Raw genomic sequence first — 24,107 nt, forward strand, 5'->3', positions numbered from 1 at the left:
CTTATAGAACAACCTACCTTTTGTTCCCAAACAGGCAGCCTGCTGATGCCAGGCAGACTCCGTTCTGGCTTTGATATACAGAAGTGTTTCCATTCAGCTGAGGGGCAAACCGCTAGCCCAATGGTACAAGTTATCCCAAAGTGAGTTCTCCCTGATTGGGGGTCTAGGCCTAAAAAGAAGAAACGCTTGCAACAACCTCAGCCCAAGCCAACATTCATGAGAGTCCTGCTCAGTTCCTAGAGACAGGAAGTGTTGCTCACAGACACACATTTCTCTTCTTCCTTTAATGCTTCTCCAGATGTCCAGAAGCATTCTGAGGAGGACCCCAACAGAACTGACGGCAAGGGCTAAGTCCAGGCACTCTAAGGGCATACTGATGACAGACTCCTATTCTGACTAAAATAGTAGCTGGCTGTTCCCAAGTATTTCTATTTTTCACCTCCCTTTTCATGAAAGTGACTTTAAAACCATTTTGCCCATGCTTTCAATTTCTTCTTTCCCCAGGATCCACCTGCTGTTTCTGAACTGAAGATGGGAAATTCCCTCAACCCCTTGAGCTATAACGCCCGTCTGTACTCCACACAAGACTCCTGAGAATAAAACTCTGAGGGCCAAAAGGGCCATAAGTTGGGTTCTCCCCCATGCTGCCATATGTGCCAACTCTTTGGGCAGGACAATGGCAGGCCATACTGATGATGGTGGTGGGAGATCTTCTCTGGCACCACCACCCCGCACCAGTTCATCTTGAGCATAGACTGTATGATCCTTCATTATTGAACATTAAATATCCACATGCTAGAAAGTTATAGCCCCACTCGAGTGAAAACTCCATCCACATCCTACTCATTCCAGTAAAATCCAGTTCTGACACACCAGTCTTATGGGGTTGGGGGGGGGGATGCTGAGAGCCAGTAGAAATACAGATTCCCATAAATAAATCCGGAGGATCTTCAAACCAAATTAACACTCAATTTTCTTGTTTGTACTTCAACCCTTCAAAGCACCAAGAAGGTGGAGAACTGGGACCTCAGAGAAGAGCAGCCTTCACACGCTGCCCTCCATCGCCAAAGTGTGTCAGTAGGAAAACACAGGCAATCAGACAGGCACAGAAAGCACAGCATGCCCGGGAGAGAGTCGAAAGCCACTCTGCACCAAGCAAAGCACGGAAAGACACATGGTGCTGTGCATGAACAAGAAACAGAGACACACAGCACTAAATGCAATCATGATGACAAATCCAGTACACCAACAAGCTGCCAAACAGCAGCATTACAATTTTCATTCTGTGTATAAACACACACATACACACACACACACACAGGCTTACCATAGACTGCCACCCCACTCCTCCTGCCCGCAGTCAAAGCAAGCTCTGTGAGGGACCATCAGTGCGCTAGTAGCCCATGTGCTGGGGAGCCCAGCCCTGTCAAAGGGAACGGGCCATGCCTTGGCCTCCTCTCTTTCTACTCTGCTGGGCTTCCCTGCCTGTGCTGGCTTCCATGGAGGATGACAGCTTTGCAAGGAACCGCCCACCAGCCACTGCATAGAGCTCAACAATTAACTGCTGCTAGCCCGGAATGCAGCAAAGCCAGAAAGCAGGGGACATGCATGCATGCATACAGGTAGTGACAGAGCCGAGAGCAAAATCCACTGCTCAATATTTTGCAAGCCAGTTCTTTCTGAACCAGTGTTGTCTCTACTGGAGCTTGTAGTGGAGTAATGTACCTAATTAGGAAAGTCCTTCCAGTTTTTTTAAAAGTTCCTTCTCTTACAGTCTCTTACAGTCTCCATGTCAGACCTTCCCCAGAACTCTAATAAAGTGCAAACACTATAACAACACTGGTAAGCAATTGGGTAGTTTGCCCTTCCTATATACACTGGTTTTGATACATTTTACACAAGCCTAACATACAAAAAAACCAAACAACAACAAACAAACCAGCAGCTCCAAGCACTGCACAATCCAGGTTTAACCTGTAAATCCCAAACAATGCACTAGATAGAACCTTCTGCTTGAAGATTCTTGCCTGCAAATTCAAACTTGTATCAGGTTGCATGCATGAATAAACTATTTTCAGATTAGATGCTTCAGCATTACCTGCCCCCATGAATATCGATCTCCATTATTTCAACTCTATCCTCTTCAAGGTGTGTGCTTTCACATAAGCCCTAAAGGATTTTCTTGACCATTCAGGACAGTCATAATTTCTAGGAAGATTTTTGGAAAGTTATCATTTATCCTTCCTTCATTCGGCTCATTTGGTTTAAAGGGCTTATGCGGGTCAGATACAGACTCTGCAGCAGCTACTTCATGCCCAGCCAGGCATCTTATATTTCTGGTTCTTAGCCAGATTCCCATGCAAAGTCTGCTGATTTGATGTTTCTTTTCTAGTGCCCGACCTACCTACTAAGCAAAACAACCTTTCTTGAAGTGAGAACTGCCTCTCTTTCCTATTCCCTACAGCAGGCTTTCTCAGCCAGGGTTTCGGGAAACCCTGTGGATTCTTGATGGCACTGGAATGGTGTCCTGAATGGGTGGAAGTTAATTAGTTTTTAATTTATATTTTAAATTTGTTAAGCATGTATCAGGTGATATGACCATATATAGTCGTGTCAAATGATGAGCCTGGGGGGGGGGGGGAGGCAAGGGAAGGGTCCTGAGTGGACGTATACACAGCTACGCTTCCCAACCATATTCTGCACCATCATACCACTTCTGGGGTTTCTTGAAGCCTGAAGAATGTTTCAGGGGTTTCCCAATGGTAAAAAAGTTGAGGAAGGCTGCCCTGCAGAGAAGAAGGCACATTCATCATTCTGCTTCTTTACATTACTGTACTTTTCCTGAATCCCAACATCCCCAGTAGAGTTGTGCATTTTCTCTGAAGTCTACAAGAGATTTCTCCCCAAAGAGTCTAGAATAGCCTGTTTGGTTTAGTGGTGATTATATAACTTTAGCACTGGAGAAACCCTGAATCAAACTTCACCTCTGCCAAGAAACTCTACGGATGACCTTGCAACCAGTCATTTCTTCTTGACCTAACCTACCTAACAGGATTGTCATAAGGGTATAAATAGAATAAGGGAGCACCGTGTGTACCAAACCTCCTTGATGGAAGGGCAGTATAATAATAATATAATAAAATTACGTAATACTAACACATCGCATTCTTCTTCCCAAAAAATGACTCACGTTTTGACATTTGTCTGTATCTTGTCAGTCTGAGTATTCTTGTGCATCTTAAATGGCTAGAAAGCTGAGAGTCCCTTGTTTATGGCTCTCACTTGCAGTAAAGGTAGATTCCCATTCTAAGAAGGTCCCATTAGAATTCAGAACCTTATAATCCACTGACAGTCACATTTGCTCAGTCCTCTACCCTCCCCCATTTACTCCTTGATTCAGGCTGTATTACCTCCACTGCTTAGAGATACTTATTTAACAAAAGAAGCATGGCTTCCCTTATCCTTTTGGGTAAGCCCCTTTATATGCACCTTTTCTGCTCTCCTGGCTTGGATTAGTGCCTAGCAGGCTTCCTTCAGGCCATTAGTGCAAGCCACTAGGGCAGGATTCTCAGCCAGGGTTTCGTTCAATCCTGGGGCTTCTTGACAGCCCTGGAAGAATTTCCCATGCATAATCGGTAATGGTGAAACTGTTTGGGTACTACATGGATAGACAATGGAAGTTTTTACCATGCAGCTATAAACTACAAAATATAAAGGCGTGGCAGGGCCTTGGAAGAAAACTATCAGACGGTCCTTCTGCAGAACTGCTGTTCAGCGGCACTGAGGAGATACTGAAACCTGAGTGGCAGCCATGCAGCTTGGATTCAGGCCTTGAGGCTCATTCACTCTCTGTAAGACCATCTCATGACATTTAAAAGCTTAGTCCAGATTCTGACATTCTTTTACGACACAGTAATTCTGCCACGAGGTAACATCCATCTTCCCTTCATGATGAACTCCACTTCCTAGAGCCAACATATAACAAGATCCAAGATTTATTATGACCTGAATTACTTAAAAGTTTTGCCGTGGTCTTTAGGATATAGTAAATGTGAGGTTTTACTTGTATAGTCAAGAAGGAACTTCCATCAAGCAAGAAAGAGTGGTAAGTCGCCTCACAGTGAGATTAGGAGAGCAAATATTAGGTATTAGGTATATCCATCAATGTTAAACGGTGAAGGAAATGACAATGACAGCATGCAAAAAAGGCTTTCTCCAGTTCAAGCTCATCTTGACCACATGGGGCAGGTTAGAAAAAAACACTAGGCAAGATGAGGAAGGATGCAGAAATACATATATAGGCAAGATGGCCTGGAAAGTGGTAACAAAGGAAGTCTTAAGATGCAAGAGTGCATGTTTTCATTATAGTCTCTCCTGGCCAAAACTCAAAATCAGGCCTGGGCTAGATGAGAAAGGGGCTGAGGTAGTGCTGAGGTACCCTAAGGCAGTGGTCCCCAACCCCCGGTCCAGGGACCGGGACCGGTCCGTGGATCAGTTGGTACTGGACCGCAGCTCCTCCTCATCCTCCTCCCTGGCTGCTGCCTTGGGGGCTGCCCTGTCACTCTGCCGCCGGCTCACCTTTGGTGCTTTCCAGCGGCCGCCATGGCTGGGGCTCCCCCTCGATGTGGCACTGTGCAGTTGCTGATGGCAGCATCCCCCAGTGGGCGGCGGGAACTTAGGGGCGCCGGCGGGAAAGTAAGTGGAGCAGGGGCTCAGGCGGCAGCGGTGACATTCCTCGGCAAAAGACTATCCCCCCTCCCCCCCGGGCCTCAGTAAAATTGTCAAGCGTTGACCGGTCCCCGGTGATAAAAAGCTTGGGGACCACTGCCCTAAGGGAGACAGTTATCATATCGGAGAGGACTTCTGAATACCAAGTAAGTATTGAATGCAGCAAATTAAGGCTGAGAATCAATGTTCTTGTCAATGACACTTGGCCAGTCTGCTGATGCATGGCAAGACAAATTCTTAATATTGTTAGTTTCTATGCATTTGTCTATGCAGGTCCCCCCCCCCGCCCCCGCATGGCTAGTCTTCCCAACTCCTGTGCCCCTTCTCTCTCCCTGACCACAAAACCTTGACAAGATAAGATTCCAAGGAGCCAATTACACTTCTGTCACCATTACAGCCACAGCCTGGAGCTGCAAGCCACGATAAGAGGGATTCCTTGATGTTCTACGCAGCATTTTTCTAGCCTTTACCATGGGAACTGTGGTCAGGCAGCCACTCAAACTTCCTCTCAAACAAAGCCTACCCCTCCCTGGAGCAGACCACTGACAACACTGCACAGGACAGACAGGACATATGGACGAGGCAATAGAGAGTACATTGATCAAATTTGCAGATTATTACTATTCAAGGAGATCTGGGTGGACTGGAAAATTGGGCCATAGCCAGCAAAATTAATGTTAATAGAGAGAAATGAAAAATATTCTATTTGGATAATAAAAACATGATGTATAAATATAAGATGGGGGATACCTGGCTTGATAGCAGTACATGTGAAAGGGACTTAGAAGTTCTGGTGGACAATATTTGAGTATGAGCCAACAGTGCAATACGGCAGCTAAGGAGGCTCGTGGGATATTGGGCTGCATTGCTAGGAGCATAGAACCTAGAGCAAGGGAAGTGATAATACCACTCTATTCCTCATTGGTTAGACTTCATATGGAATCCTGTGTTGAGTTCTGGATGTTGCCTCCTTGCACTGGGAATTGAAAGACTTATTCTCCATGAATCTTTCTAATCCCCATTTAAAGTTGTTTATCCTTATGGCCGCCACCACAACCTCTAACAGCAAATTCTACATTGTCATCACACTCTGTGTACAGCAGTATATCCTTTTGCCCATCCTGAACCTACTATCCATCAGTTTCATTGAATGCCGAGTTTTACAGCACATGGGGGGGGGGGGGAAGAAATGTCTCTTTGTCAACTCTCTCCATCCCATGTATAATTTTACAAACCTCTAACATGCCCCCCCCCTGCTTCAGTTGTCTGCTTTCGAAAGTCCCAGACTCTTCACCCTTTCCCCATATGAAATTTTCACCCAAGCCTTTAATGATCTCCTCTGTACTTTTTCTAGCTCTGCAGTGTCCATTTTGAGATATAGGGACCAGAACTGCACACAGTATTCCAAATGAGGCCACACCATAGATTTATACAGGGGCATATTGACTATTTTATTCTCCATCCCTAAGGAGCCCTAAGACAGAGTTTGCCTTTTTCATTGCTGCAGCAAACAGGGTTGACACTTCCATTGAGCCATCCACTATGACCCCAAGATCTCCCCCCCCCCCTCTCAGCCTCAGCAAGTTCAGACCCTATTAGCCTACACATGAAGTTGAGGGTGGGGGAAGTTGTCCCAAAGTCCCAACTCACCAACACTGAGAATAATTTGTCACATTGTTGCCTACTCTGATCAACAGGTCAGAATTCTGTGGGGCTCCCGGCTTGCACTGTACCCATTTTCAATGTTCTCCCAAATTTCCCCCGTCACTGCATAGCCTGCAAAATGCTGGTGGCTGTGCTAGTTTCCTGCAGTGTTACTGTCAAGATTTCTTGATAGGCTTGTGCAGCAGTCACGTCATCATCCAGTGCATGCAAACTTTGGGATTAAAGAAGCAGAACTCCAGCCCCAAAACACACACGAAGAAACATGTTGCTTCACTTGCTCAACTCCCAGCAGCCTCTTGATGCCTGTAGGCTGAGGTGTAACCAGAACAGGCAGGCAGTGTCTTATACCAGAGGCAGGCCAGGGCATGCAGCTCCAGAGCTGCCAACAGAAACTCTCACCCTTCAAGTACAGTGAAAGTCTTGTCTCATCCCACACATGCAGGAGAAGGCTGCTTCCTTTCACTTAGGATCCCTTAAAATCTAACCCACCACTAAATCCATGGAATCAACTGGCAGGCCTGTCTGGCATATTTAAGTTCTAACACCACTCTACCATTTTTGTGCAGCAACTCTGAAAGCAGCCCCCCCCCCCCAATGCCTAGACAGGAAAGCACAGTGGGAAACTAGAATACGCAGCTGGGCATTAGTCAGAGTTGCAAAGCACTTTTCTACCAACAGTCCATTCAGGTACGCATGCACACATAAGGCAAGTGATGTGGGATAAGCCCTTCAAAAGAAGAGCTCCTTTGTACAGCTCCAGGAGAGACCTTGGCGTTCCTATTACCGTAGGCCAGCTTTTCTCAACTTTTTTACTATTGAGAACCCCCTGAAACACTCTTCAGGCTTTGATAAACTCCAGGAGTGGCGCAATCATGCAGAATATGGTTGAGAAACATGGCTAGGTACATGCCCACCTAGGGGTCCTCCCCTTCCCAGCCCCACCAGGCCCATCATTGGCCATTTAGAAGGGGGGGGGGTACAGGTTGACATGACTATATATGGTCATAGCACCCAATAAATGTTTAAAAACTTTAAAACAAACATAATTAACCCCTACCTAATCAGGAAACACTTCCAGGGCCTTCAAGAAACTCCAGACTTTCACAAAACCCTGGTAGAGGAGGGCTGCCCTCAAATGACCTCCTTGCCCAGTATGGAAGCATGGAGGTCCCCCCCCCCTTACAAACTCACCATTCTCCATCCTGAGCACCATGCTGCCCGCAGCACCAGGAGACCAAGGACCACTGCCGGCTGTCGGTTCTGAGGCAGTGCAGTTTAGCAGGGTAGACTCCTGAGTTTAGCTTAGTGCCTGCCTGCTGCTTCCTGGAATGAGTCAGGGCTTGTCCCAGCCAATGAGCAGCCCTTGCCTGGGCAGAATAGGGAGAGGCGTCATTACAGTCCAAACCGCAACTGAGATAACCAGCAACACCCTGTTCCTGTGCTGATCCCCTATGGCTTTAGACAACGATTAACCCCTCATGCTCAATGCTAGAGAGGAAAAACAATGTTCTAATGAAAGCAAATGCAAGCTGACACAAGCTGCGCTGTCTGGAAGCCCCACAGTAACAGAAAGCTCTGATTCTCAAAATCTTGGGAGCAAAAGAGTAAGGATGCTGGATACTGATCATTACAGCCTACCTTGAGACTGATAAATACATTAACCCCCAAGCTCAGAATTAATAAAGGTAAAGGTAAAGGTATCCCCTGTGCAAGCACCGAGTCATGTCTGACCCTTGGGGTGACGCCCTCTAGCGTTTTCTTGGCAGACTCAATACGGGGTGGTTTGCCAGTGCCTTCCCCAGTCATTACCGTTTACCCCCCAGCAAGCTGGGTACTCATTTTACCGACCTCGGAAGGATGGAAGGCTGAGTCAACCTTGAGCCGGCTGCTGGGATTGAACTCCCAGCCTTATGGGCAAAGCTGTCAGACGGCTGCCTTACCACTCTGCGCCACAAGAGGCTCATTTCAGAATTAATACCCCCCCAAAAAAAGTCCCACACTTGTTTAGACAACAGACAGGATGGAAAAATAACCAGACATTAAAGGAAAGCTTAGGAATCCAGGTGTATCTTCATCTGACCGGGAGCTGAACTGCCAATTTAGTTGGATGACTATCTCGTTTTGTCCTGGTCTTTATGATATAGGAAATGCTATGTTTTACTTATATAGTCAAGAAGGAAAGAGTGGTAAGTCGCCTCACAGAGATCTTAGGAGAGCAAAAATTTGGAATAAGAAACCATCAACTTTAAAAGGTTTGTTTGTGCAGATGCTCTGAAGTTCAGGGGAGCAGGCTGACAGGAGGAACCAGACCTTACATATTCTTCCGTAGATAAATAACAGCAGCCAACCACAGTGCAGCTTTTCTTATCTCTTGGGGCTCCTGGTGCTCACACTTATTCCCCTCCAGCTCCGGAAACTGGATGGACATTCCTCCTCACGAGTCTCCTTTTCTACCCATGACATCTGCCAGGCCTTCTTCGGGATCCAATTCTGCTGCTGGGGCCCCCAGAGATCTCTCAAAGAATACCCTGGAGCAAGCACAGATAGAGGACCCAGGCAATTCATCACGAGAAGACCTCTAAGCAATAGTCCATATGAGGAAGACACCTTAACTCACCCCCACCCCCCACACGAGCCGGCTGCATTAGGCTTTTCCCACCCCATCCTTGAACATCGTTATTCATTCACTGCTGCTTCCAGTCCAGCTAAGTGTCGGCTGGCTGTTTCCTGCTCCTGTTCATGACTTCAGTCACTTTGGAGTCATTCCAACTTGCCCACCTTGCCACAGAATGACACATGTTTCTCAGCAGGATTACAATGCTCTGGGCCCAGGGCCAGATTTTCAGATCTGCTGAGAGGGATATGGTTACCAGAGAGGAGGTATTATAAAAAAGACTCCTATACTTTTAGAAGTTATAAAAAGGCAGATAGTGACAGATTTTATTTTCCTGGGCTCCAAGATCACTGCAGATGGGGACTGCAGCAAAGAAATTAAAAGACGCCTGCTCCTGGGGAGGAAAGCTATGGCAAATCTAGACAGCATCCTAAAAAGCAGAGACATCACCCTGCCAACAAAAGTGCGTCTAGTCAAGGCTATGGTCTTCCCAGTTGCAATGTATGGCTGCGAAAGTTGGACCGTAAGGAAGGCCGAGCGTCAAAGAATTGAGGCTTTTGAACTCTGGTGCTGGAGAAGACTCTTGCGAGCCCCTTGGACTGCAAGGCAAATAAACCAGTCAGTCCTAGAGGAGATCAGCCCTGACTGCTCCTTAGAAGGCCAGATCCTGAAGATGAAACTCAAATACTTTGGCCACCTCATGAGAAGGAAGGACTCCCTGGAGAAGAGCCTAATGCTGGGAGCGATCGAGGGCAAAAGAAGAAGGGGACAACAGAGAATGAGGTGGCTGGATGGAGTCACTGAAGCAGTAGGTGCAAACCTAAATGGACTCCAGGGAATGGTAGAGGACAGGAAGGCCTGGAGGATCATTGTCCATGGGGTCGCGATGGGTCGGACACGACTTCGCACATAACAACAACAACAACAAAAAGGCAGACATTGTGTGGCAGCAAACCATCACCAGTTCTCAACATTCCAAAAATGCTTACGGGACCTATTAAGTTGGCACCTCCAGGCTTAGAGAGCTAACTTGGTGTAGTGGTTATGAGTGGTGTCACTCCTACTGCTGGATGCCTCTTTTGGCACTTAAAGGCTTTGCTTATACACTCCCTTAACCCGCTGCTTATGCAGACATTTTTGATCCTTTGTTATGCGGTGAACTAGCTCTAATAGTGCCTGGATGATCCTAAATTATTTTGTTTGCTTCAGGCAAATCTTCCATGCACTTTTCCCAGTAAGTCTGGAGATACTGATAGTCTGTGGATGTTGCAGAACCCCATGGCCTTCTTGGTCCGCAAGGAATTATCACAATTATCTCTGCTTTGAGATGAATTATTATTTTTAACCTTCGCAGTATAACCATTAATGGAGGAACGCATATATTAGTGTTTTTGGCCAATTTGCTGTTAGAACCTCCGTTGCTCCGGCCTCTGTATGATAGAACCTGTCACTGCCTGTTTTCATACGAAGCGAACAGATCTATCTGTGTTTATGATCCACTGAAAATACCTCCTCCCTTCACTGCCACTCTGCTTCTGAAATCGTTGTATAGCTCAGCCAATCTGCTGTCACGGTTTCTTTCGCTTTTATGAGCTCTGCTCCTATTGATTTGGGATTCTTCTCTGCCCACTTCAGTACGCCCCAGGTTTCTTTCTGCAGATGTGCTGAGCTGGATCTCCCGTGATTGTTTATATAGGTGTTCATCGCCCTATTGTCGGTTCTTATCTAGACGCTTCTCTGACGCGTTAGTTGAGCGAAGTGCGTCAGTGCCAGGAAGACCTCTCTCATCTCCAAGATGCTGATCATCATTTTGTGTTCTAGCTGGGACCATGTCCCTTATCTTAAGTTCCTTCCTACTGTTGCTCCCCAGCCTGTCAGACTGACATCTGTAAACATCTGCAATACATCCAACATCTGGAAGGATATTCCTTGATTCAGACTTACCATCTTCATCCACCAGTGTAAACTCATTTTCACCACTGCTGGAACTTTTAATTTTCTTACCTGCTTGTTCATGATCTTTCCCTGCAATGGTCTAAGCTACTTCTGTAAGGACCTGGAGTGTCACCTGTTCTACACTCTTGTGTCCAGGGTAGATACCATCAATACCATCAGTGCAGTCATTTCCATTCAGAGAGACATCTTGCTGCATACCAGTCTTGCTGCCGCCTTTATGGTTTCCCCCCACCTTTTTCTGTGTCAATAACAACTTCGCATTCTGTATGTCAAAGAACACTCCTAGATGTTCCATCTTGTGTGTCAGCTCCAATGAACTCTCTGTGACATTTATCACCACTCCAAACTCCAGAAATATTTTTGTTGAGAGTTCTGTGTCATTCTGCAACCTGTCTCCAGAAGGCGCTTATACTAGCAAGTTGCCCAAATAGGCATACAGATGTACTCTCGATCCTCTTAGTATTGCTACCAGAACTACCATCAGGTTTTAGAAAATCCATGGGGCCGTTGAGAAGCCTCATGGAAGAGCCTTGTATTGAAACCACTCCTCTTGAACACAGACCCTCCGATATTTTTCTAATACTGGAACATGGAGATACGCTTGCTTTCATCGAAGGACGTAAGCAGGTCTCCTTTTTGTATGGACTCTGTTATGAATCTTAATGTTTCCATTCTGAACCTTCTTGTTTTTATGAAGTTGTTTAAATACTTCAGATTTAAAATTGCTCTCCAACTCTGTTTGGTTTTGTTACAAGGAATAATGCTGAATATCCTCTACTGTTTTCTTTCTGCCTGTGGCACATTCCTATGACCCGAATTTGATCTAAATGATCTATAGCCACTTGTGCTGCTAGAATTCTATTTCTTTTGACTTATTTGTGGAGACTTCAGAAACCTGTCTAGTGGGAAGAACTGAAATTCTATGGCATAACCCTTATAGGCCACCTCCTGTGACCACTGGTCCACCTCTGATCCTACCCATCAAATCTTGAAGAAGGCTAGCCAGCATCCCACTGGCGCTGTCATGCAGTCATTGTTTTGAAGGTTTCTGTTCTCTGTTTTGATAGTTTCCTTTGTTGAAAACATAGTTTGGTTTCCTATTGTTGTACCCTGCTCACCAGGGCTCCCTGCTTTGTTGCCAAAAAGGCCTCTTGCCCACCAGGCGAATCTAGGTAGGGCATACTGAGATCAAAAGGTGACAGATGAACCAGACAGAAACCTCCTGTCAAACCTTCTCAAGGTTTTGGGCATTACTTCCTTTTTATCCCTTTTTACAACTAACACCCAGGCTAACGCTTACTTTCCATCACAGAATGGCCTTTAGTTCTGCTTGCCATGCTCTCAGCCACAGAGTGCTTCTCGCTGCAGAGCTTGTAGCCATGTCTCTAGTTGTGAAAATATAAGTGTTTAGAGATGTGTCAGCTAACAATGACACTACATTTAGCACTCATTGCACACTTTCAGATAATCTTCTGTCCTCAGGATTAACTGAGAACACTTGCACATCCAGGGAACTGAGAACTCTATATACACCCTTACCACAACAGAGCTAATTAAGGCTGCTTTAGTTGCTCTGGCTACTGCTACAGAAGTTTTTTGTAATTCATAATCTGTCTTTCTATTTAAGTGGTCTTTAACAGATCCCCCATCCCCTTCTGATAACTACCCATAGGTTTTTACGCCAGAATAGGCACCTTATTTAAAGGTGCTTGAAGAAACTCCTCAGCATATTTAGGCACAGCATATAACTTTTTGGCTGATTGAGGAGATAGTTTGTTTGCCATTGGCTTTAGCCACTCAGCCCTATATAACCTTTCAAAATGCTGAAATAAACACCCTTTTGGACTGCTTATTATTTCTCCAGGATTTCTCCTGGTGTCCTCCGGCTTCACTCACCCAAGTGCAGCCAGTAGATGGGGATCTGCTTTACCCCTCTCCCCCACAACACCATTATGGGTTCCAGGGCTACTTTTTTGCACACAATTCAGAACTCACCATCCTTATAATTATTTTAATTAAATCATTAGACATTTTCTTATGCCCAGAGGCACTTACTGTGACTTCCTCCCCCGAATCAGTCTCGGACAAGGCTTTTTGCTGCTCCACGTCTCCCACGTCTACAAAATGGCCGGCATCTTTCTTGGCATGCTTTTTTGAGGCTTCACGTGCTACTCTCTCTCCCCTGTGGGCTTTCACCACCAATTGGGAAGCCTCCTCATCGGTCAGGTATGGGACGGTCCAAGAGGACGCACCCACCGACTTTTCAGCCTCTCCCCCAGGCATCTGGGCTTCCATTTCATTTCCATCTCTGAAGGAAGAATGCTTGCTGAATCATGGCTTTGCATGGTTGTAAGCTGCCCACCAGAGGCTTGTCATGGCCACCCGCTCTCATCATTTGGAGAGTGTGTCTCTACCGTCTTGTCTCTTCTTTATTCCAGCTGCCCTGAACAACTATAATAATAGTGTTCTGCCAGCTACAAGAGTCTTAGATAGAACTTAGATTAGAATAGAGTTAGAATTAGAATAGAAATAATTAGAATATATAGAAGGACTGCCTGCTGCCTGACTAGATGTCTCCCTATGCTGAGGCAGGAAACGAACTGAGCTTGGGTGACTACCACGAAGCTCAAACAGGAAGAAGGATTTGAATAAGTCCTGCCTCCCTGATGGAACGGTGGAAATCACCCAGAGGATGTCTTCACCCCTCAGAGGGAGAACAGAAGCATGTGTACAAAAAGCCCTGAAACTTTCAGATTTGGCTGAATCCAAAAAGGTGAAGGAGTATGCATGCATTTCCAATTTGGTCAGAACCTTTCTGGAAACAGTGCAAATGTGTTTGTGCACATGCCCATACATCACAGAAAACACCTCTTCAGATGGTACAGACAAAGTAGCTTGCTATTCTAACTATTCAAGTATTGTGAAACAATCCTATTTAAAGCTTGGAACAACACCGCAACACAAATATTGTACATAACAAGGAAAACATGAGAATATAATGGTTTGCAAGTAGGGTTGCTAGCTTTGGGCTGGGAAATACCTGCAGATTTTTGGGGCAGAGCCTGAGGAGGGAGGAGTTTGGGGAGGGACTTCAAGAGTATGTAATCAGAACCCACCTTCCAAAGTAGTCATATTCACTATGTGAAAGTTCCCTGTTGCCTAGAGAGCAGCTGTAATAGCAGGACATCTATAACTATCACCTAGAACAGGCGTTCTCAACAAGTATTTCATGAAACACTGGGGTTTCTTGATGGCCATGGAAGGGCTTCCTAAGTGAGTGGAAGTTAAATATTTTTGATATATATATATATATATATATATATATATATATATATAATTTGTTAAGCATTTTTAGGTTATAGGGCCTTATATGGTCACATTGATGGCCAGTGATGGGCCTAGAAGGGGTTGGAAGGGGAGGGGCCCTGGATGGGCATGTTCCCAACTATATTCTGCACGATGGCACCACTTCTGGGGTTTCTTGAAGCCTGAATGTCTCAGGGGGTTCGCAATGGTAAAAAAGTTGAGAAAGTGTGACCTAGAAGGTAGAAACCCTATTTGCGAGCAATATCAGAATGGTGCATGTACAGTTAGTGAGACAACATACTAACTATTCCAGGATTTTCAGAAATAAGTAGAGCTAAGGACCATCAGCTCTCCCACTCCTAATTGCACTATGTATGAAGGTGGATCAGTCTGATAAGTACATTGTTATCATGTGCTCAGACATTTCTACTGACCTGCAATTCAAACCCAAGGCAAGCAAAAGCAGCATGCGGGGGAACATTGGCCCCCTTCTGGACAGAGAATGGCATTGTTACTCAGTCTTCAGTGCCTAAGACCAGAAGAAACTCCTGCCTTAGAACAAAGGCATGGATAAGAGTCTGTCAGCAGAAATAATTTACTGCTAGCATAACTCATATAACACAATCTGTCTCCAAAATGTATTACACATTTATTTTTCTGGGAAATGGTGAGATCACCTTCGGGGCACTTTTTCTCCTCTAGGGTTCTGGAAGGATTGGAAGGATGCACATGTGAATCATTCTAGACTCACCCTGTGATTTTGGCTGATCTAATGCCAGATCTTACCCACCCTATGAGCATCACATCCTGACAGCAGCCTCAAGACAGACAGGGGGCTGCTAAAGAAAGCCATGGCTCTAGATGTCACCAATTAAAAGCCTGTCAGAAGTTGGTGATTCTGCTGTATATGCTTTCATCTGTTATGTATTCATATATTTCATTTATTGGGAACTTTTGCTTTTATATGCACCTAGCCATTTGGCTGCACCTTTCCAGTTGTTTAGCCCTTGATCAAACCATGTACCTGTCCCCATTTGTCCTGCTGAATGATGTTAGCAGGCAATTGGGGGGGGGGGGGAGCGTGAGCTGTGTGAACTGTCCTTGATTTCCTTTCCCTTTGCTACAAGATCTTATCTGGATTTTCACAAGGAAATGTTGTGTCTTTGATCCTGCATAGTCTGTTTCCCCACTTGAACTGGAACTTGGGGGGGTAGTTAAAAGGATATAAGTACACTGATGCTACTGTTTCTTTGTCTTGGCAACGTATTGATCAGGTCTACTCATATTCTTCCAATAAATTGATCCTTGCACCAAGTCCTATTATTGTTGCAATCGATGGAAACCTAACAATTGCCAAAAACAGTTAGTCTGTAGCCAAGGAGTCCTCAGAGAAGGAGCCCAAAGATCCTTAGTCAGCAGGAAACAGGGGCAACCTGCTGTGAGGCGGCCCTGACAGCAGATCCTATCTAGCGGTGCTAAAGTGGCTTCGGTGAGTGATCCCCCCCCCAATCTTCATACCAGTGACATTGGAGTACCCAAGTAGGAGGTTGGGGCTGTGGCTACATGGGGTACTGGACTATGGATGTACCCAGTCACCAGTGAACCCCGCTACTGCCCACAAACTAGGGCTGGAGTTAGAAGAGCTAGAACACCCCATGCATTTCTCCCAGATGGACGGCTGCCTATTCTGAAGGGGGGTAGCTACTCACCACTCAACACTGATGAGCCTTGATATTGGGAAGCATTGGAGAGAGGTTCAGCCTGTGGTGGTTCCTAGGGTGGCTTTCCCGCTAGTATCAGGGCTGGACTGGCTAGAGCAGGTGATAACTTTCTGGAAATGCACCTGCCAGGCATAGCAATGTACATCAGGTCTTACCTCACCCTGGCTGACCAGTGAACTCCCACCGCCATCTACAGGGCTCAAGCAAGTGGGACTAGCTAAGGAAGAACTAAACGTTTGGCAGAAAGTGCATAGAGAATCTGGTGGCATGTTTGAGGAGAGAGAGTGCAACAAATTCCCCCATTGAGCTTAAGTTGGGAGAGCCCCTCCCCAAAGCAAAAATCTATTCCATGAGCCACTGGGAAATGGGGGGAACCAAGGATTCATTCACCCAGCTACCCTAGCATGTCTACCCCCATGCTATTGGGGGGTAGTCTTTTGCTGAGGGATGTCACCACTGCTGCCTGAGCCCCTGCTCCACTTGCTTTCCCGCCAGTACCCCTGACTTCCTGCCGCCCACTGGGGGCACTGCCAGCAGCAGCTGCGCAGTGCCACACTGAGGGGAGCCCCAGCCATGGTGGCCGCTGGAGATGATCTTGCGGCAGCTAGGAGCAGCTGGGGAGGAGGATGAAGAGGAGCCGCGGCCCGGTACTCACTGATCCATGGACCGATACCGGTCTCCAGACTAGGGATTGGGGACTGCTGTATTATAGGGTGTGAACAGAGGAGGGGTGGGAATAGTTGACAGCCTTCAACACCCCCCCTGGGACAATTCAAACACTTAGTAATGCTGTTCAGGCGCAGTGACACTCCAGGGGTGTTCATGAACTTAATCATGAACTTAATCAATAAGCTGCTTCATGATCTGTTGCACAAAGTGTTCCTGGTTTAGTTAGATGACATGTTGATTTATTCCTCTATGGAGGCTGAACATGTCCAGCTGATCCAGGAGGCATTACAATGGCTAAGCAAACACAATCCCTATGCAAAGCTGTCAAAGTGTGAGTTCCATAATGAACTCCTGGACTTTTTGGGGTATCAGGTTTCCCGGCAAAGACTGGAGATGGACCCTGACAAGGTGCAAGGATGTATTGGGATGGGCACCTCCCCATACTTGCAGGCACCTTAAAGGTTTTTGGTGCTTTCCAAACTTCTGCCATGATTTCCCTCGCCCTTCCCCTCACAGAACTGCTAAAAACAAAGGGTAGTAGGATTGCAGCAAAGAGGATCAGCACTCAATTGCAGTGGACGCCTGAGTGCCAAAGGCCATTCGAGGAACTGAAATGCAAATTCACCTCTGATCCTGTGCTTTGGAATGCCAACTGTGCAGAACCCTTCATTGTCCAAGTAGATTCAAGGGACACAAATATGGGAGTGGTCCTCTTTCAATAAGGGGAGAGGTCCTCCTACACCTTTGTTCTTATTTATCTAAGAAATTCAGTGACACCAAGCATAACTGGGACACCTGGGAAAAGGAGGCAGCAGCCATTAAACTGGCTCTTCCTACCTGGAAGCATTGGTTGGAGGGGGGAGTGGTGCCTTGTGAGGTCTGGACTGACCACAAGAACTTGCAAGCCCTGAAGCAACCACGAAAACTGACTACCAAGGAGGTGCAATAGGCAGAGGTTTTCTCACAGTTCTCTTTCATGTTCAATCATCTGCCAGGGAAACAAAACTTCCTGGTTGATGCACTGCTCTGCCTCCCTTAACATGACAGCCAGTCAGAGCCTAATGCAAACTCAGTTTTCTCTCCCTCTCAGCTGGGACTCATGGCAGTCACCCACAGTCAATCTGCCACATGTGTATCACTGCAAATAGGGTGTGGGGGGCAAAACTACAGGGATTGCTAGGTCCACTAGAGACCTCTGCTGTGGCCTGACAGGACATTTCTATGGATTTTATCAATGATTTAACACTCAGCCATGGTAAAACAGTCATTTGGATGGTAATGGACCTATTATCAAAACAAGCCCATTTCATGTCATGCGCTTCCTTCTATAGCTGGCTGGCTTTATTCACCACATATTTAGATTCCACGGGATTCCATGCAAGATCATGTATGACCAAGGCTCCCAATTTGTTGCCAAATTTTGGTAAGAGCTGTTGAAATTGTTGGGGGTGGAGCAAGCCCTCAGCTCTGCGTACCACTCTAAAACCAATGGCCAAACTGAATGAGTGAACCAAACTTTAGAGCAATATTTGCAATGTTTTATCAATTACCAAACAGGATGACTGGACTGAACTGCTCCCATTCAGTGAGTTTGCTTTCAACAATTCTGTCCATGCCAGCATGGAGTAGTCTCCTTCAAAGTAGTCTACAGGATAGGGGTCCAAGCTGACCCTAGTTCGGAACCGCCTTCTGACAATTTGATGTGCAGGCTTAAGCAGTCCACATCCTGTAAGCCTGGTCAAAACTGGAAATTACCCTAAATGCTGCCAAAGAGGACTACAAGCAAAGGGCAGACTAGAAACGGCTCCCTGAACCATTGTGGAAGGTGGGAGATCAGGCTTATTTGTCCACCGAATAGCTGCTGTGCTAACAGCCTTCCCACAAGCTGGAGGGAAAGTTTGGGGGTCCACTCCCCACGATCTGCATAGTGATCGATTTTACTGCTGAATTCAGTAAAACATTCATCCTCTTTTCCACAGCAGCCTGCTCTATTGTGCCATGACTGCCGACTCCCCACCCCAGGTGCACCAATTCTGAACTTTGTGGACAAGCACACACATTACGAAATGAACAATATCCTGGCCTCCCGGGTCCACCAAGGCAAACTGCAGTACCTCGTGGATTGGAAGTTCCCCAAATGGCAGAGGGAGGGAGTGGAAGTTGTCCAAGCGCAGGTGCCCAGGCTGGTCCAGGACTTTCATACTGCTTACCCTGACAAGCACTCCCGGGGATAGTGCAAATTGGGGGGAGTTGGAATTGGTGGGGCAGGATGTCAGAAGTTGGTGACTCTGCCATATATGCTTTCATCTGTTATGTATCCATGTATTTCATTTATAAGGACCTTTTGCTTTTATACGCACCTAGCCATTTGGCCGCGCCGTGCCAGTTGTTTAGCCTTTGATCAAACCATGTACCTGTCCCCATTTGTCATGCTGAACGATGTTAGTGGGCAATTGGGAGGGAACCCTGAAGAGTGCAGGGTGTGTGAAGTGTTCTTTATTTCCTCTCCTTTGCTATAAAGGTCTCATCTGGATTTTCACAGGGAGATGTGTCTTTGATCCTGCATCGTCTGTTCTCCTGAAACTCAGAGGGGCTGGGATAAGAAACAATCGTATTAGAGATATAAGCACCCTGATACGATTGTTTCTTAGCCTTACACCAAGTCAAGGTCTATTACTGTGGCAATCAGTAGAAACCTCACAAACCCAAGGAAACACATTTGTAATACCCCAGCACATAAGTGTGAACTGTATTTCTATGAAAGTTTAAAAAAAACAGATTCTGCTCTTCTCCCATTATCAGGCATTCTATGGGCAATTCCATTTTTTTCTTCTCTGCCCACAACTTCAAGCAACACCTTTCATTTAGGCTGCTAAAGAGCAGCTATATAGAAAACAACCAATCAAAATGTGTTTGTGGAAACCATGTGTTTACTGAAATTAGACAGTCGTGCCCCTAAACCTACAGATAAAAGGTCACCTGTACTTCTGCATGCCAGTGATGCAGGGATTCTCTCACAGACTAGAATAGGACTGCAAAAAGGTTTTGACAGCACTGGCTTTACACTGTCAGAAAGAACACCTAGTTATTAATTATACCAAAGCAACAATTATATGCTTTAATAACCAGGCAAATCTTTTTACTTAGTACATAGATGAACATCATACTGAGCAAGTTAAATGCTTTAAATAACTTGGGGTGACTTTCCAGTATAATAATTTACTCTGTAGCAGACTCTGCTCAGCGGAGCTCAGAGGCTATTTTAAGATTCTATCACAGTAAGAGTGGTGGCTTCATTCCTGCCACACTTAAAACTGTTTTTTGGCTAAATCATTAGTTCAACTTACATATGGTGCCCAATTAGGTCCTTATTCCAACTTTGCTCCTTTTGAGAAAATTCAAGTAGACTTTCTTAGAGCCCTCTTTAATGCCCTGAAATATACAGTTAATGTGGTACTCAGGCAAGAGGCAGGGGTGATAAAAGTAGGGACCATGGATAGTTATAATTAACTACTGGCTGAGATTTTACCTTCAACTTGTAGGTCTTATTCCCTTCTTTCTGTCAGTTAACCAACAACCCACCTGATACACTTCCCAAAATAGGATTAGTTCCTGAACAATTACTGGAGATGGGATACAGGCAAGCAAAACACTTGGTTTATCAACAATTTATGGATATTGAGCTGCAGAACGAAATGGCCCTCCTTCCAAGCCCATATAGACTATGAAAGTCCTGGGAGGGATTTTCTACTGCTCCATGCTTCACACATATCACCCTTGCTAAATTCCACTGTTGGTGTTTTTTCAAGAGCCCGTTTCAATGCGTTTCCATCGTCACTCCTCAGTGGAAGATTACATCATGTGCCTATGAAGGATCGAATGTACCCTTGCCATTCAAGTTCCAATTGAATCGATTGCTCATATTCTATTGCACTGCGATTTTTACCAAGATATCAGAAGTAGTCTAATTTCACCTTTGTTACTGCAGTTTTCTAGATATGCCGATGATCTGCTAGTTAACATATTACTTGCAGATAAAGATAATTCTATTTCTTATGGAGTGGTGAAGTTCAATTATATCGCCAGCAGAGTTGTGGAAACCCATGGCTTGGTTGTTTAAATGTTTTAATAGAATTCCTGGGGTTCCCTATGTTCTGGTGCTGGTCAATGACCGTAAATAAACAAATGAATGAATGAACCATTCCAGGCATACCAAGAAAAAACACAGACTTGAGCTGTATTTTTTTCATCCTGCTAAACCAGGCTTGAGGAAGAAGACACTGGTGACGGGGAAAAGCCTGGAAAGCAGAGAAGGTTGTGTGGATGCTCTCAGAAAAATCCCAACTGCAGTTTTCAAGTCCCATTAGAGAAAACCAATTATCTGCATACAGCCAGGAAAGCTGTTAAATCATAAGTTCCCTCTAACAGCAAGCTGAGCTGGAAACCTACAAGAGCCTGACTTTGGAAAGAGCTTTGGATGACACCCCAGTTTAAAATAGAATCAGACACATATGCAGGATTTCCTGTTAAGGATACTTTTAAACAGTCAGTGCAAAATGCCCTACAACAACTTGGTGTAAAGCAAGCTTGGTGTAGTGGTTAGGAACGTGGACTTCTAATCTGGTGAGCTAGGTTTGATTCCCCGCTCTCACATGCAGCCAGCTGGGTGCCTTGGGCTCGCCAAATCACTGATAAAGCTGTTCTGACCAAGCAATAACATCAGGGCTCTCTCAGCCTCACCTCCCTCACAGAGTGTTGTGGGGAGAGGAAAGGGAAGGCGAATGTAAGCCGCTTTGAGCCTCCTTCGGGTAGAGAAAAGCAGCACATAACAACCAACTCTTCTTCCTGCTGCTGGCTGCTGTGGCTACCCTATGCTGTTTTCCTCATGACAGGCCCCTGTTGCTATTGCCTCACAACCAGGGGACTTGCATGATGCCAGAAGGCTAACCCCTTCAGCAGCAGCACCTTCTGCTCCCAAGCCCTAGCTTCTAAGGTGGAGGGTGCACAAAATATGCCTATTTATCCCCCTCCCTCCCAATCCCAGCTGAAGCATGAGAGCCCTCACAGTCATGCTTTGCCTAGATCTTCTGGTTTCCATGGACACCTTCTGGCTTCAGCTTCCCACAACTCATGCCAAGCCAGAAGCCCCTTCTGTTTCACTGCTGGGGATGCAAGTAGCTCCTGTCTGGGAAATGGCTCTGCCCAACATCTGCAGAGGCAGGGAGAAGAGAGCAATCAGCCATTTGGATTTCCGCCTTACCTACTTCATGAGAAGCACCAGTGAGAAATCCTTCGACTCTGGCCTGACAGCCACTGCCCAGTTCCACAGCGTTGCCAGACTGCATGTTGAAGTTGAGACAGTGGTTGCAACATCGGTGTCACAGAATTAATATTTTAAAGTGTAGGCAATATTTTATTTCATCTGCATCTGTAAAAGTAGGTGTCTACCAGCATGAGTTGAAAAAATATTTTAGATGACTATTATTTAGCTATCTAAATAGAGCTGTGTGTCACTTCAATTCTCCCCCTTGCTCTGCATTGGGTTTCTAGTACAAGGTTCTGCCTCCTCCCTTTAGAATCACAGAATAATAAAGTTGGAAGGTGCCTCCAGAGTCATCTAGTCTAACTCCCTGCATAATGCAAGAACTCACAAGTACCTGCCCACCCATGATGACCCCAATTTCATGATCCTCCACCACCACCAAAAATCTCCAGAATCCAACCTGGATTCACCTACCATCCCGCAGTGGCAATCAGCAATTCCCTGCGTATGCAAAGAAGGGCCAGAAGAAACAAACGCTTACACAGCTCTTCCTGCCCACCCACTCAATCTGCCTAAATTCATGAAATCTGCATTTTTGTCAGATGACTATCTAGTCTCTGCTTAAGGGTGCCTTAATCAGTATGATAGTATATTTAAATAAGCAGCAAAGTTTCTGACTGGAAAACCAAAATTTTAAGCATGTTTTTAATACATTCATTTAAAATATATATAAAATGGAACTTTCTCCCAGAACACTGGAAACTAAGGTGGGTAACATCAATAAAAGCAATACATTAATATACATTTTTTTTCCACCCGTCACCCCAATAGGGACTCAAGGTGGCTCGCATAATTCTTCCATTCAACAACCCTGTGAGATAGGTTAGGAGGTTGAAAGAGTGTGGATTGGTCCAAGGTCACCTAGCAAACTTCCATGGCACAGTGGGGGTCTGAACTTGGGTCTTTCAGATCCTAGTCTAACGCTCTCATCTTTTCTCAACCCTTTTACCACTGAGAAACCCCTGAAACATTCTCCAGGCTTTGAGAACTCCCAGAATTAGCATGATCACGCAGAATATGGTTCGTAAGCATAGCTGTGTACATGCCTGCCCAAGGCCCCTCCCCTTCCCACCCTTCCAGGCCTATCACTGGTCAATGAGGGGGCTTGACCATATATGGTCATGTCACCCGCTGAATGTTTAACAAATTTTAAATATATATTAAAAATTAATTAACTCCCACCCACTCAGGAAACCCTTCCCGGGCCATAAAAAAACCCACTAGGGTTTCACAAAAACCTGGTTGAGAAAGCCTGCTCTAACTACTACATCACACTGGCTTTCCTAAAGCATATTGCATGTTTCATTTGGACCAAAATTCTGATTTCATTTTCCTTAGAAAATGCACTGGAGGTACTTTCAATCTGTCAGAACACTGAGGCCCAAACAGACTTGACACTGAGAGTTCCCTTGCTTTTGTTTTTTAAAACAGTAAGTCATAGGAATCCAACTCAGACCAAAATATAGGGGGAGACTGAGACACTTTCCAACCCTTAAGTCCCCCTTTGTGCACACCTGGCTACTGGCTTTGTCTGAGCCAAGTATATAAGTAATAGTACCTATATGTACATTTACCCTAAGAAACAAGCAACATTTTTGTGGTGTCACTGCTGGTTGACAAAAATAGCACGGGGGAAATGCTTTTACATTCACACAGATCCAGCCAGGAGAGCAGTCCAAATCAGGGTTCTGGATGCTGCCTATTAAAAAAAAAATACTTGCGAGGACTGGATCTTACACCTGTTGAGGAAGATGGAAGTTGGCTCAAAAGGCTTCTCTCTCTCTCTCTGTGTGTTTGTAATTGCAGACGCAAAGGAAAGGGAAGTTAGAATGATGGGAGAGACCTGGCAGGAAGCATCATCATCTCTTGGCAGTGAGACCAACTCTGGTTCCTACAGTTATACGCAGGAATCGTCCTTTTAAAATGCTTGTTTATATAGATAGAGAACTGGGACTGTCTGCTTTTAATAAATGAAGAACTGGGTGCCGAGGATAACAGGAGAGTTCCTAGTTGCTCTAAACAACTTGCAGTGGGTGTGAATCTCAGCCATCTAAGTTGAACTTACACTAGCGGGCTTGGCAAAGAAGCTCCTATTCAAAACTGAAATAACTTGGGGCAGAGGGTG

The 24,107-nt window shown here is 45.6% G+C and overlaps 1 protein-coding gene across 4 annotated transcripts in view; it reads right to left on the bottom strand.

The window, feature by feature from the left end:
• The window catches only part of CYTH1 (cytohesin 1), a 71,154-nt gene that overhangs the window by 27,802 nt on the left and 19,245 nt on the right, over positions 1-24,107 (bottom strand). The window contains exon 1 of one of the 4 annotated variants that reach the window (XM_077328136.1): positions 7,585-7,727. The exons of 2 other annotated variants lie outside the window; for them this stretch is intronic. In XM_077328136.1, coding sequence (XP_077184251.1) covers positions 7,585-7,606 — 22 coding nt within the window. In that variant the 5' untranslated portion in view covers positions 7,607-7,727. Of the gene's footprint in view, positions 1-1,327; positions 1,500-7,584; positions 7,728-24,107 lie in introns of those variants that run through there. One more of the 4 variants, XM_077328137.1, reaches the window with a different exon arrangement.

The sequence above is a fragment of the Paroedura picta genome, chromosome 3, assembly GCF_049243985.1.
Source record: "Paroedura picta isolate Pp20150507F chromosome 3, Ppicta_v3.0, whole genome shotgun sequence".
In the NCBI taxonomy this organism is placed as follows: domain Eukaryota; kingdom Metazoa; phylum Chordata; class Lepidosauria; order Squamata; family Gekkonidae; genus Paroedura; species Paroedura picta.